The sequence below is a fragment of the Mizuhopecten yessoensis genome, unplaced genomic scaffold (assembly GCF_002113885.1).
Source record: "Mizuhopecten yessoensis strain PY_sf001 unplaced genomic scaffold, ASM211388v2 scaffold10993, whole genome shotgun sequence".
NCBI classification, from domain to species: Eukaryota; Metazoa; Mollusca; class Bivalvia; order Pectinida; family Pectinidae; genus Mizuhopecten; species Mizuhopecten yessoensis.
Window position 1 is genome coordinate 100,630 of NW_018408825.1, and position 13,728 is coordinate 114,357.

At 38.5% G+C, this 13,728-nt stretch overlaps 1 protein-coding gene across 4 annotated transcripts in view; it reads right to left on the reverse strand.

Annotated features, from left to right (window-relative positions):
• Positions 1–13,728, reverse strand: part of LOC110464474 (regulator of G-protein signaling 17-like) — a 113,519-nt gene that overhangs the window by 37,742 nt on the left and 62,049 nt on the right. For 2 of the 4 annotated variants that reach the window (XM_021519714.1, XM_021519713.1), the window contains exon 2: positions 5,655–5,812. In XM_021519714.1, coding sequence (XP_021375389.1) covers positions 5,655–5,812 — 158 coding nt within the window. Of the gene's footprint in view, positions 1–5,630; positions 5,813–13,728 lie in introns of all 4 variants that reach the window. The other 2 variants (XM_021519712.1, XM_021519711.1) reach the window with 1 other exon arrangement.

Sequence of the window (13,728 nt, forward strand, 5' to 3'; positions counted from 1 at the left end):
AGGCTGGAGAGTGATCTGTATCTACACTATATAGGCTGGAGAGTGATCTGTATCGACACTATATAGGCTGGAGAGTGATCTGTATATACACTATTCTAGGCTGGAGAGTAATCTGTTTCTCCACTTTATAGGTTGGAGAGTGATCTGTATCTACAATACATAGGCTGGAGGGTGATATGTAATTACACTATATAGGTTTACGAGTGACTGTATCTACACTATATAGGCTGGATAGTGACCTGTATCTACACTATATTGGCTGGAGAGTAATCTGTATCTACACTATATAGGCTGGATAGTGATCTGTATCTACACTATATAGGTTTGAAAGTGATCAGTATCTACACTATATAGGTTGGATAGTGATCTGTATCTACACTATATAGGTTTGATAGTGATCAGTATCTACACTATATAGGTTTGATAGTGATCTGTATCTACACTTTATAGGTTGGAGAGTGATCTGTATCTACACTATATAGGCTGGAGAGTGATATGTATCTACACTATATAGGCTGGAGAGTGATCTGTATCTACACTTTATAGGTTGGAGAGTGATCTGTATCTATACTATATAGGTTGGTTAGTGATATGTATCTAATCTATATAGGCTGGAGAGTGATATGTATCTACACTATTTTAGGCTGGAGAGTGATCTGTATCTACACTATATAGGTTGGAGAGTGATATGTATCTACACTATTTTAGGCTGGAGAGTGATCTGTATCTACACTCTTCTAGGCTGAAAAGTGATATGTATCTACACTATATAGGTTGGAGAGTGACATGTATCTACACTATATAGGCTTGGGAGTGATCTGTATCTACACTATAAAGGTTGGAGAGTGATATGTATCTACACTATAAAGGATTGAGATTGATCTGTATCTACATTTTATAGGTTGGATAGTGATCAGTATCTACATTTTGTAGGTTGGAAAGTGATCTGTATCTACACTATATAGACCTGAGAGTGATCTGTGTCTACACTATCTAGGTTGGACAGTGATAGGTATCGACACAATATAGGCTGGAGAGGGATCTGTATCGACAACATATAGGCTGGGGAGTGATCTGTATCTACACTATTCTAGGCTGGAGAGTGATCTGTATCTACAACATATAGGCTGGAGAATGATCTGTATCTACACCATATAGGCTGGAGAGTGATCTGTATTTACACCATATAGGCTGGAGAGTGATCTGTATCGACAGTATATAGGCTGGAGAGTGATCTATATCTACACTATTCTAGGCTGGAGAGTGATATGTATCCACACTATAAAGGATTGAGATTGATCTGTATCTACATTTTATAGGTTGGATAGTTATCAGTATCTACATTTTGTAGGTTGGAGAGTGATCTGTATCTACACTATATAGGCTGGGGGGTGATCTGTATCTACACTATATAGACTGGAGAGGGATCTGTATCTACACTATTCTAGGCTGGAGAGTGATCTGTATCTACGATATATAGGCTGGAGAGTGATCTGTATCGACACTATATAGGCTGGAGAGTGATCTGTATGTACACTATTCTAGGCTGGAGAGTAACCTGTTTCTCAACTTTATAGGTTGGAGAGTGATCTGTATCTACAATACATAGGCTGGAGGGTGAGATGTAATTACACTATATAGGTTTACGAGTGACTGTATCTACACTATGTAGGCTGGATAGTGATCTGTATCTCCACTATATAGGTTTGATAGTGATCTGTATCTACACTATATAGGTTTGAAAGTGATCTGTATCTACACTATTAATCTGTTCGACAGTATATAGGCTGGAGAGGGATCTGTATCTACACTATATAGGCTGGAGAGTGATATGTATCTACACTATATAGGTTGGATAGTGATCTGTATCTAAACTATATAGGTTGGAGAGTGATATGCATCTACACTATATAGGCTGGAGAGTGATATGTATCTAAACTATATAGGTTGGATAGTGATATGTATCTACACTTTATAGGTTGGAGAGTGATCTGTATCTTCACTATATAGGTTGGATAGTGATCTGTATCTACACTATATAGGTTGGAGAGTGATCTGTATCTAAACTATATAGGTTCGATAGTGATATGTATCTACACTATATAGGTTGGAGAGTGATATGTATCTACACTACATAGGTTGGAGAGTGATCTGTATTTACACTATATAGGTTGGAGAGTGATCTGTATCTACACTATATAGGCTGGAGAGGGAGATGTATTTACACTATTTTAGGCTGGAGAGGGATATGCATCTACACTATTCTAGGCTGGAGAGTTATCTGTATCTACACTATTATAGACTGGAGAGGGACATGTATCTACACTATTCTAGGCTTGAAAGTGATATGTATCTACACTATATAGGTTGGATAGTGATATGTATCTACACTACATAGGTTGGAGAGTGATCTGTATTTACACTATATAGGTTGGAGAGTGATATGTATTTACACTATTTTAGGCTGGAGAGTGATATGCATCTACACTATTCTAGGCTGGAGAGTGATCTGTATCTACACTATTATAGACTGGAGAGTGACATGTATCTACACTATTCTAGGCTTGAGAGTGATATGTATCTACACTATATAGGTTGGAGAGTGACACGTATCTACACTATATAGGCTTGAGAGTGATCTGTATCTACACTATATAGGTTGGAGAGTGATATGTATCTACACTATAAAGGATTGAGAGTGATCTGTATCTACACTTTATAGGTTGGAGAGTGATCTGTATCTACACTTTATAGGCTGGAGAGTGATAGGTATCGACACAATATAGGCTGGAGAGTGATCTGTATCGACACTATATAGGTTGGAGAGTGATCTGTATCTACACTATTATAGACTCGAGAGTGACATGTATGTACACTATTCTAGGCTTGAGAGTGATCTGTATCTACACTTTATAGGCTGGAGAGGGATCTGTATCTACACTTTATAGGCTGGAGAGTGATACGTATCGACACAATATAGGCTGGAGAGTGATCTGTATCGACACTATATAGGCTGGAGAGTGATCTGTATCTACACTTTATAGGCTGAAGAGTGATATGTATCTACACTATAAAGGCTGGAGAGTGATCTGTATCTACACTATTCTAGGCTGGAGAGTGATCTGTATCTACACTTTATAGGCTGGAGAGTGATCTGTATCTACACTGTATTGGCTGGAGAGTGATCTGTATCTACACTTAATAGGCTGGATAGTGATCTGTATCTACACTATATAGGCTGGAGAGTGATCTGTATCTGCACTATATTGACTGGAGAGTGATATGTATCTACACTTTATAGGTTTGAAAGTGACTGTATCTACACTATATAGGCTGGAGAGTGATCGGTATCTACACTATATTGGCTGGAGAGTAATCTGTATTTACACTTTATAGGTTGGAGAGTGATATGTATCTACACAATACAGGCTGGAGAGTGATATGAATCTACACTACATAGGCTGGATAGTGATATGTATCTACGCTATATTGGCTGGAGAGTGATCTGTATCTACACTATAAAGGCTGGAGATTGATCTGTATCTACACTATATAGGTTGGAGAGCGATATGTTTCTACACTATATAGGCTGGAGAGTGATCTGTATCTACACTATAAAGGCTGGAGAGTGATCTGAATCTACACTATTCTAGGCTGGAGAGTGATATGTATCTACACTATATAGGCTGGAGAGTGATCTGTATCTACACTTTATAGGCTGAAGAGTGATATGTATCTACACTATAAAGGCTGGAGAGTGATCTGTATCTACACTATTCTAGGCTGGAGAGTGATATGTATCTACACTATTTTAGACTGGAGAGTGATATGTATCTACACTAATTTAGGTTGGAGAGTGATTTGTATCTACACTATATAGGCTGGAGAGTGGTATGTATCTACACTATATAAGCTGGGGAGGGATCTGTATTTACACTATATAGGCTGGAAAGTGATCTGTATCTAAACTATATAGGCTGGATAGTGATATGTATCTACGCTATTTTAGACTGGAGAGTGATATGTATTTACACTATATAGGCTGGACTGTGATATGTATCTACACTAATTTAGGTTGGAGATTCTAGGCTGGAGAGTGATCGGTATCTACACTATATTGGCTGGAGAGCGATCTGTATCTACACTATTGTAGGGTGGAGAGTGATCTGTATTTACACTTTATAGGTTTGAGAGTTCCTGTATCTACACTATATAGACTGGAGAGAGACTGTATCTACACTATATAGGCAGGATTGTGATATGTATCTAAACTTTATAGGCTGGAGAGTGATATGCATATACACTATATAGGTTGGAGAGCGATATGTTTCTACACTTTATAAGCTTGAAAGTGATCTGTATCTACACTATATAGGCTGGATTGTGATATGTATCTACACTTTATAGGCTGGAGAGGGATATGTATCTACACTATATAGGCTGGAGAGTGATCTGTATCTACACTATATAGGCTGGAGAGTGATCTGTATCTACACTGTATATGCTGAAGAGTGATATGTATCTACACTATAAAGGCTGGAGAGTGATCGGTATCAACAATAAATAGGCTAGAGAGTGTTCTGTATTAACAATAAATAGGCTAGAGAGTGTTCTGTATTGTCAATAAATAGGCTAGAGAGTGTTATGTATCAACAATAAATAGGCTAAAGAGTGTTCTGTATTGTCAATAAATAGGCTAGAGAGTGTTATGTATCAACAAAAAATAGGCTAGAGAGTGTTCTGTATTGTCAATAAATAGGCTAGAGAGTGTTCTGTATTAACAATAAATAGGCTAGAGAGTGTTATGTATCAACAATAAATAGAATGGGGAGTGTTTTGATTTTTTTGTCACTTTATCGACTGATAGGATTTATATTTGTTTTGCGCTTAATAGGCTGATGAGCTTTTTTTACGCTAAAACTAGTACGCTGATTGCTTTATATATTGTTCGTGTTGAATGTATGTTACACCCTTAAAATGCTGGTGAATGTTTTGTTTGTATTTCACTGAATACAATTGTGAATATAATATTTATTTGGCATAAAGCCAAACTGTGATCATAACATGCTAACGAATTGCTAATTTGATATTACGCCCCAGTGTACAAGCGTCAACGAAAAGTTATTAATTTCAGATATAAGTCTTTCTGACGTATTGGTTGATTAACGGACAGAAAGGCGAGTGAGAAGTAAAGACAGGGGAGCGGAAACTAGATTGCTTTGTATAGATACCAAAACATCCAGACCTGAAAGATGTTATTTCTCCATTAACTTTTTATATCTCATATGTTGACTAATTAATAAAACCCCTCTGTTTTCAATAAAGGTAAGAAGTATACATTTCTCGTTATGCTATCAAAGAATAGGACAGAAGATATTTAGTCTGGAACTAGTGCATAGTACTTGGTTTTAGGGGTTCTTTGTTTGAAAGTTCGCACCAGAAGAGAAATAGGAAACTTGTTTATCGTTGTAAAATGGGGACATACTGTAAACTATTTTTTCAAATCGATTTTCGTTTTATCATTGAAACGTACTAAAATGAGGAATAAAAGACGTGTTCCAGACTAAATATTTAGACTACGGGTGAAACCCAAGAGAATAGAAGGAACGCTAAATGTGTCATGCATTCACCATGAACAAGTACAACAACAGCACCAACAAAAACAGCACGCTCTGCTCCCTCGGTCCCCGGCAGGCGCTGGCGATGATGGTGGCGAATCGGCGGATTGAGCATGCGCACCGGCCCTGCTATTGCGCATCCTCACGTCGTTTTCGTTTGACGTAGAAGACTGCCTTCGCATTACCGAAGTCATCTGAAATAAAATATATCAGATGTTATTTTTGGCTGTGAATATATACCATTATATTCAATGTTTCCATGACTACAAGATTTAACAACAAGAAATGATAGACTGTGGCAACAATAACTATTAAAACATTACTTGTTATCAAATAGTTTCTTATTCTGAGACAAATCAATGTCCTTTTCAATTGTAAAAGCTTCACACAAAATTTGACCTTGAAATTCGGAGAATAATTACCAAAGCAAAGAATAATCGGTACTGCATTTCATACATCTGTTTGTGGGTAAGGTTCCTAAATTAGGCACCACCATCGCTTGTATTATTTCACACATCTGTTTGTGGGTAAGGTTCCTAAATTAAGCACCACCATCCCTTGTATCATGTTCGAAAAATATTTTGATTCATATTTGAGACCTTGTAATTTATATATAAATGCAAACTCCTGATATTTGATACACATTTATTTCGATTGTAAACTTTTTACAAAATCATCTTTGTACATAACAAACCACAAGTCTGTTTAAAAGAACAGGTAACAGGATTTCAAACATAGCAAATTTCCAATATATATCACAATATTCCTAATGTTTATTACGAGGTCGACATAACGCACCAGTCCTGAAAACAAATCGTGAATAACACAATTCTCCGTTACAATCTAAGGAATGTAAATATGCATCATACGTCAATCGAATTGAATAATTTCAAACATATGACTATTTAAAGTGCTTGGTTCCAATCAGTACACCAGGTAACAGAACTACCTGTAATATCACATGGACATCGTCACGTTTACATGTTTTAAATATACAACTGCACATGAGGTAAGTGAACATACAGTGGTTATAGGAGAAAACACCCGCAGTGATATACACGTTATGACATTAAGTGGTCATCACCTTAAACGATATCGCTCAGTATATTTAATTTTTTCATCAAGATCGTATATAAAGGTTTATTGTTTTAAGAAGTATCAAACTCGGCCCGAATTCAAATATACATCATAGGCAATACTGACAAATCCTAATACAAAGAAAGCAGATATATGCCATCACGTTTCAGCTAAAAATAGTAGGTGCTCACCTTAAATGATCTGATAGTGAAATCCTTACTTATCTGTATCTGAAATACTTACCAATCAAAAAGTCAGGACAAAATATGTTAGAGGCATACAGAGAGTGAGGTGCTGGAGTACATGTTCGAGCTGTGAGATTTAATACAGAGAACAGAAACATTGTTCGGGATCATTTATGTCCAGTTGCATCACAAAATGTTTAAAAATATCGACCAACAATTTAGTGCAGGTCTTTTTTTTATTAAGAACAAAACCGCTGTGGGCTTTATTTCTTCCTTTTTTTATTTATTTTTATTTGTGGTTTTTATTTTCTTTATTTTCAGGTTTACTATCATTTTATTTTAAACGTTGATCGAGAGAAGTGCGATGTAAGAGACAGATGAGTCAACAGATGTGAGTTAACTCAACAGGTATTATATAACCTATTAACATTAACACTTTGTCATTAAGGTAAGCATTTCCACTGTGAACAAAAGAAATGCCTGGATCGCATCGCATGCTAACCATTATGATTCCTATGGATAACAATAAGATACATAACGTTGTACCGCATTAAGAAATAATAGTCTCGTTGTGAGAAAACGGCTACTAAGTGTCAGTGAGACTGTATGAATGACGTCAAAAAGGTCACTGCTGTTTATCATATAGTTAACTTGATATCCACTATTGATTATTAGTGTGAATCGTCGCTTAGAACGACTCTCTAACAAGGATGATTAGTTAGAGTCGTCGCTTAGAACGACTCTCTATCAAGGATGATTAGTGTGAATCGTCGCTTAGAACGACTCTCCATCAAGGACGATTAGTGTGAGTCGTCGCTTAGAACGACTCTTTATCAAGGATGATTAGTGTGAGTCGTCGCTTAAAACGACTCTCTATCAAGGATGATTAGTGTGAGTCGTCGCTTAGAACGACTCTCTATCAAGGATGATTAGTGTGAGTCGTCGCTTAGAACGACTCTCTATCAAGGATGATTAGTGTGAGTCGTCGCTTAGAACGACTCTCTATCAAGGATGATTAGTGTGAGTCGTCGCTTAGAACGACTCTCTATCAAGGATGATTAGTGTGAGTCGTCGCTTAGAACGACTCTCTATCAAGGATGATTAGTGTGAGTCGTCGCTTAGAACGACTCTCTATCAAGGATGATTAGTGTGAGTCGTCGCTTAGAACGACTCTCTATCAAGGATGATTAGTGTGAGTCGTCGCTTAGAACGACTCTCTATCAAGGATGATTAGTGTGAGTCGTCGCTTAGAACGACTCTCTATCAAGGATGATTAGTGTGAGTCGTCGCTTAGAACGACTCTCTATCAAGGATGATTAGTGTGAGTCGTCGCTTAGAACGACTCTCTATCAAGGATGATTAGTGTGAGTCGTCGCTTAGAACGACTCTCTATCAAGGATGATTAGTGTGAGTCGTCGCTTAGAACGACTCTCTATCAAGGATGATTAGTGTGAGTCGTCGCTTAGAACGACTCTCTATCAAGGATGATTAGTGTGAGTCGTCGCTTAGAACGACTCTCTATCAAGGATGATTAGTGTGAGTCGTCGCTTAGAACGACTCTCTATCAAGGATGATTAGTGTGAGTCGTCGCTTAGAACGACTCTCTATCAAGGATGATTAGTGTGAGTCGTCGCTTAGAACGACTCTCTATCAAGGATGATTAGTGTGAGTCGTCGCTTAGAACGACTCTCTATCAAGGATGATTAGTGTGAGTCGTCGCTTAGAACGACTCTCTATCAAGGATGATTAGTGTGAGTCGTCGCTTAGAACGACTCTCTATCAAGGATGATTAGTGTGAGTCGTCGCTTAGAACGACTCTCTATCAAGGATGATTAGTGTGAGTCGTCGCTTAGAACGACTCTCTATCAAGGATGATTAGTGTGAGTCGTCGCTTAGAACGACTCTCTATCAAGGATGATTAGTGTGAGTCGTCGCTTAGAACGACTCTCTATCAAGGATGATTAGTGTGAGTCGTCGCTTAGAACGACTCTCTATCAAGGATGATTAGTGTGAGTCGTCGCTTAGAACGACTCTCTATCAAGGATGATTAGTGTGAGTCGTCGCTTAGAACGACTCTCTATCAAGGATGATTAGTGTGAGTCGTCGCTTAGAACGACTCTCTATCAAGGATGATTAGTGTGAGTCGTCGCTTAGAACGACTCTCTATCAAGGATGATTAGTGTGAGTCGTCGCTTAGAACGACTCTCTATCAAGGATGATTAGTGTGAGTCGTCGCTTAGAACGACTCTCTATCAAGGATGATTAGTGTGAGTCGTCGCTTAGAACGACTCTCTATCAAGGATGATTAGTGTGAGTCGTCGCTTAGAACGACTCTCTATCAAGGATGATTAGTGTGAGTCGTCGCTTAGAACGACTCTCTATCAAGGATGATTAGTGTGAGTCGTCGCTTAGAACGACTCTCTATCAAGGATGATTAGTGTGAGTCGTCGCTTAGAACGACTCTCTATCAAGGATGATTAGTGTGAGTCGTCGCTTAGAACGACTCTCTATCAAGGATGATTAGTGTGAGTCGTCGCTTAGAACGACTCTCTATCAAGGATGATTAGTGTGAGTCGTCGCTTAGAACGACTCTCTATCAAGGATGATTAGTGTGAGTCGTCGCTTAGAACGACTCTCTATCAAGGATGATTAGTGTGAGTCGTCGCTTAGAACGACTCTCTATCAAGGATGATTAGTGTGAGTCGTCGCTTAGAACGACTCTCTATCAAGGATGATTAGTGTGAGTCGTCGCTTAGAACGACTCTCTATCAAGGATGATTAGTGTGAGTCGTCGCTTAGAACGACTCTCTATCAAGGATGATTAGTGTGAGTCGTCGCTTAGAACGACTCTCTATCAAGGATGATTAGTGTGAGTCGTCGCTTAGAACGACTCTCTATCAAGGATGATTAGTGTGAGTCGTCGCTTAGAACGACTCTCTATCAAGGATGATTAGTGTGAGTCGTCGCTTAGAACGACTCTCTATCAAGGATGATTAGTGTGAGTCGTCGCTTAGAACGACTCTCTATCAAGGATGATTAGTGTGAGTCGTCGCTTAGAACGACTCTCTATCAAGGATGATTAGTGTGAGTCGTCGCTTAGAACGACTCTCTATCAAGGATGATTAGTGTGAGTCGTCGCTTAGAACGACTCTCTATCAAGGATGATTAGTGTGAGTCGTCGCTTAGAACGACTCTCTATCAAGGATGATTAGTGTGAGTCGTCGCTTAGAACGACTCTCTATCAAGGATGATTAGTGTGAGTCGTCGCTTAGAACGACTCTCTATCAAGGATGATTAGTGTGAGTCGTCGCTTAGAACGACTCTCTATCAAGGATGATTAGTGTGAGTCGTCGCTTAGAACGACTCTCTATCAAGGATGATTAGTGTGAGTCGTCGCTTAGAACGACTCTCTATCAAGGATGATTAGTGTGAGTCGTCGCTTAGAACGACTCTCTATCAAGGATGATTAGTGTGAGTCGTCGCTTAGAACGACTCTCTATCAAGGATGATTAGTGTGAGTCGTCGCTTAGAACGACTCTCTATCAAGGATGATTAGTGTGAGTCGTCGCTTAGAACGACTCTCTATCAAGGATGATTAGTGTGAGTCGTCGCTTAGAACGACTCTCTATCAAGGATGATTAGTGTGAGTCGTCGCTTAGAACGACTCTCTATCAAGGATGATTAGTGTGAGTCGTCGCTTAGAACGACTCTCTATCAAGGATGATTAGTGTGAGTCGTCGCTTAGAACGACTCTCTATCAAGGATGATTAGTGTGAGTCGTCGCTTAGAACGACTCTCTATCAAGGATGATTAGTGTGAGTCGTCGCTTAGAACGACTCTCTATCAAGGATGATTAGTGTGAGTCGTCGCTTAGAACGACTCTCTATCAAGGATGATTAGTGTGAGTCGTCGCTTAGAACGACTCTCTATCAAGGATGATTAGTGTGAGTCGTCGCTTAGAACGACTCTCTATCAAGGATGATTAGTGTGAGTCGTCGCTTAGAACGACTCTCTATCAAGGATGATTAGTGTGAGTCGTCGCTTAGAACGACTCTCTATCAAGGATGATTAGTGTGAGTCGTCGCTTAGAACGACTCTCTATCAAGGATGATTAGTGTGAGTCGTCGCTTAGAACGACTCTCTATCAAGGATGATTAGTGTGAGTCGTCGCTTAGAACGACTCTCTATCAAGGATGATTAGTGTGAGTCGTCGCTTAGAACGACTCTCTATCAAGGATGATTAGTGTGAGTCGTCGCTTAGAACGACTCTCTATCAAGGATGATTAGTGTGAGTCGTCGCTTAGAACGACTCTCTATCAAGGATGATTAGTGTGAGTCGTCGCTTAGAACGACTCTCTATCAAGGATGATTAGTGTGAGTCGTCGCTTAGAACGACTCTCTATCAAGGATGATTAGTGTGAGTCGTCGCTTAGAACGACTCTCTATCAAGGATGATTAGTGTGAGTCGTCGCTTAGAACGACTCTCTATCAAGGATGATTAGTGTGAGTCGTCGCTTAGAACGACTCTCTATCAAGGATGATTAGTGTGAGTCGTCGCTTAGAACGACTCTCTATCAAGGATGATTAGTGTGAGTCGTCGCTTAGAACGACTCTCTATCAAGGATGATTAGTGTGAGTCGTCGCTTAGAACGACTCTCTATCAAGGATGATTAGTGTGAGTCGTCGCTTAGAACGACTCTCTATCAAGGATGATTAGTGTGAGTCGTCGCTTAGAACGACTCTCTATCAAGGATGATTAGTGTGAGTCGTCGCTTAGAACGACTCTCTATCAAGGATGATTAGTGTGAGTCGTCGCTTAGAACGACTCTCTATCAAGGATGATTAGTGTGAGTCGTCGCTTAGAACGACTCTCTATCAAGGATGATTAGTGTGAGTCGTCGCTTAGAACGACTCTCTATCAAGGATGATTAGTGTGAGTCGTCGCTTAGAACGACTCTCTATCAAGGATGATTAGTGTGAGTCGTCGCTTAGAACGACTCTCTATCAAGGATGATTAGTGTGAGTCGTCGCTTAGAACGACTCTCTATCAAGGATGATTAGTGTGAGTCGTCGCTTAGAACGACTCTCTATCAAGGATGATTAGTGTGAGTCGTCGCTTAGAACGACTCTCTATCAAGGATGATTAGTGTGAGTCGTCGCTTAGAACGACTCTCTATCAAGGATGATTAGTGTGAGTCGTCGCTTAGAACGACTCTCTATCAAGGATGATTAGTGTGAGTCGTCGCTTAGAACGACTCTCTATCAAGGATGATTAGTGTGAGTCGTCGCTTAGAACGACTCTCTATCAAGGATGATTAGTGTGAGTCGTCGCTTAGAACGACTCTCTATCAAGGATGATTAGCCTATACCCTTCCGAGTGATACTTTGCTTCTTTTGTTAAGACGTCTTAGACAAGATAAATCATATAATAAGTTCACCTCTAAAAAAAACGAAATAACAAAAAGGCGTATTTATATATATTGATATATAACGTGATGTGTACAATGCCGTCATGATGCCACTGATGTTTATTACACCTTCTTGACAAGACTAAACTGAACCACAGCGCACTATATATATGTTTGATATACACAATTAGCACATTGCTAATAACATAGTAACGGGAGATTTGACAGTTTACATCAAATTTCCCGTGGAGGAATATTTAATGAAAACATTTGCGTGCGCGTTGCCCTGACTTCCAGCTGAGATCGTGTTACAAAGCCGTGAGATCTTGCTATAATGATAGATGGCTGTTAAATGAAATACTGTACAATAAACATAAACAATACATCGTTTATATCAAATAACATTCCATTATATTGACACTGTGAAATCATTTTAGCGTCGAGGTATTTATTTAGAAGGAAATATAAATGTCAACTTATTTGTGGAAACTTAATATAACACAATGAGTTTACGTTGTTTCCCGTGCGATATCTACTTATTCACATTTTGACTTAAACAATTAAAAACAATATATATGATATAAAGGGCCACCGAAATTCCGCATAATAGCCGTGTACTATTAAATAAAATATGATAATATTCTCGGAAGACGCAGTGACATTATCTTTGATTTAAACATTTTTTATTTGTCATTCAACAAAATAGATTAGGAACAAGTTATCTCAATTTAGAAACGCCCTCTCCAATACATTTCAATATATTGATTACATGCAACAACAACAAATATATTTATAATATATATGAACAAAGAAGAAAGGTAGGGAAAAGGGAAGAAAAAGAAATTTAGAAGAATAAGAAAGAGAGAAGATAGGATAATACTACTGACCTTAAAATCTGTTACTATTATTGATGTAGGTTTGGACTATATGGAAGATATTTTCATTGTCTTCATCTGACAAATTTGGAGAACCGTACATAATAACATTTAGAGAAATATTACAATAACGTGAGATATCATCAATCAAAATTTGTCTTTGTCTGATATACAGCATGCAATCAAAAAAGTAATGGACTGCATTTTCACACTCATTTCCACATGCACACATTGGATCACCTACAATATTAACTCTATACAAATCATTATTTAAACTACTACATGGATGACGCAATCGTGTATGTAAAATATTTAGTTTTCGATTTCCTACATGAAAAAAAATAGGCAACAAGTAACCTTGGTTACGCTGAATCGATGATTTAAAAATGTTAACGGATGGCTGCTCTCTGACAGTATTTGGTAAATCGTTCCATAGTCTTATAGAAGAAGGAATAAAGGATTGGAATGAACTAGACAGTCGGAAATTGGGAACAGTGTAGTTTTCAGTATTTCTCAAGTTGTAGCTATTGCGTTCGCATACTTTAGGAGGAAGAATGTTAGTTTA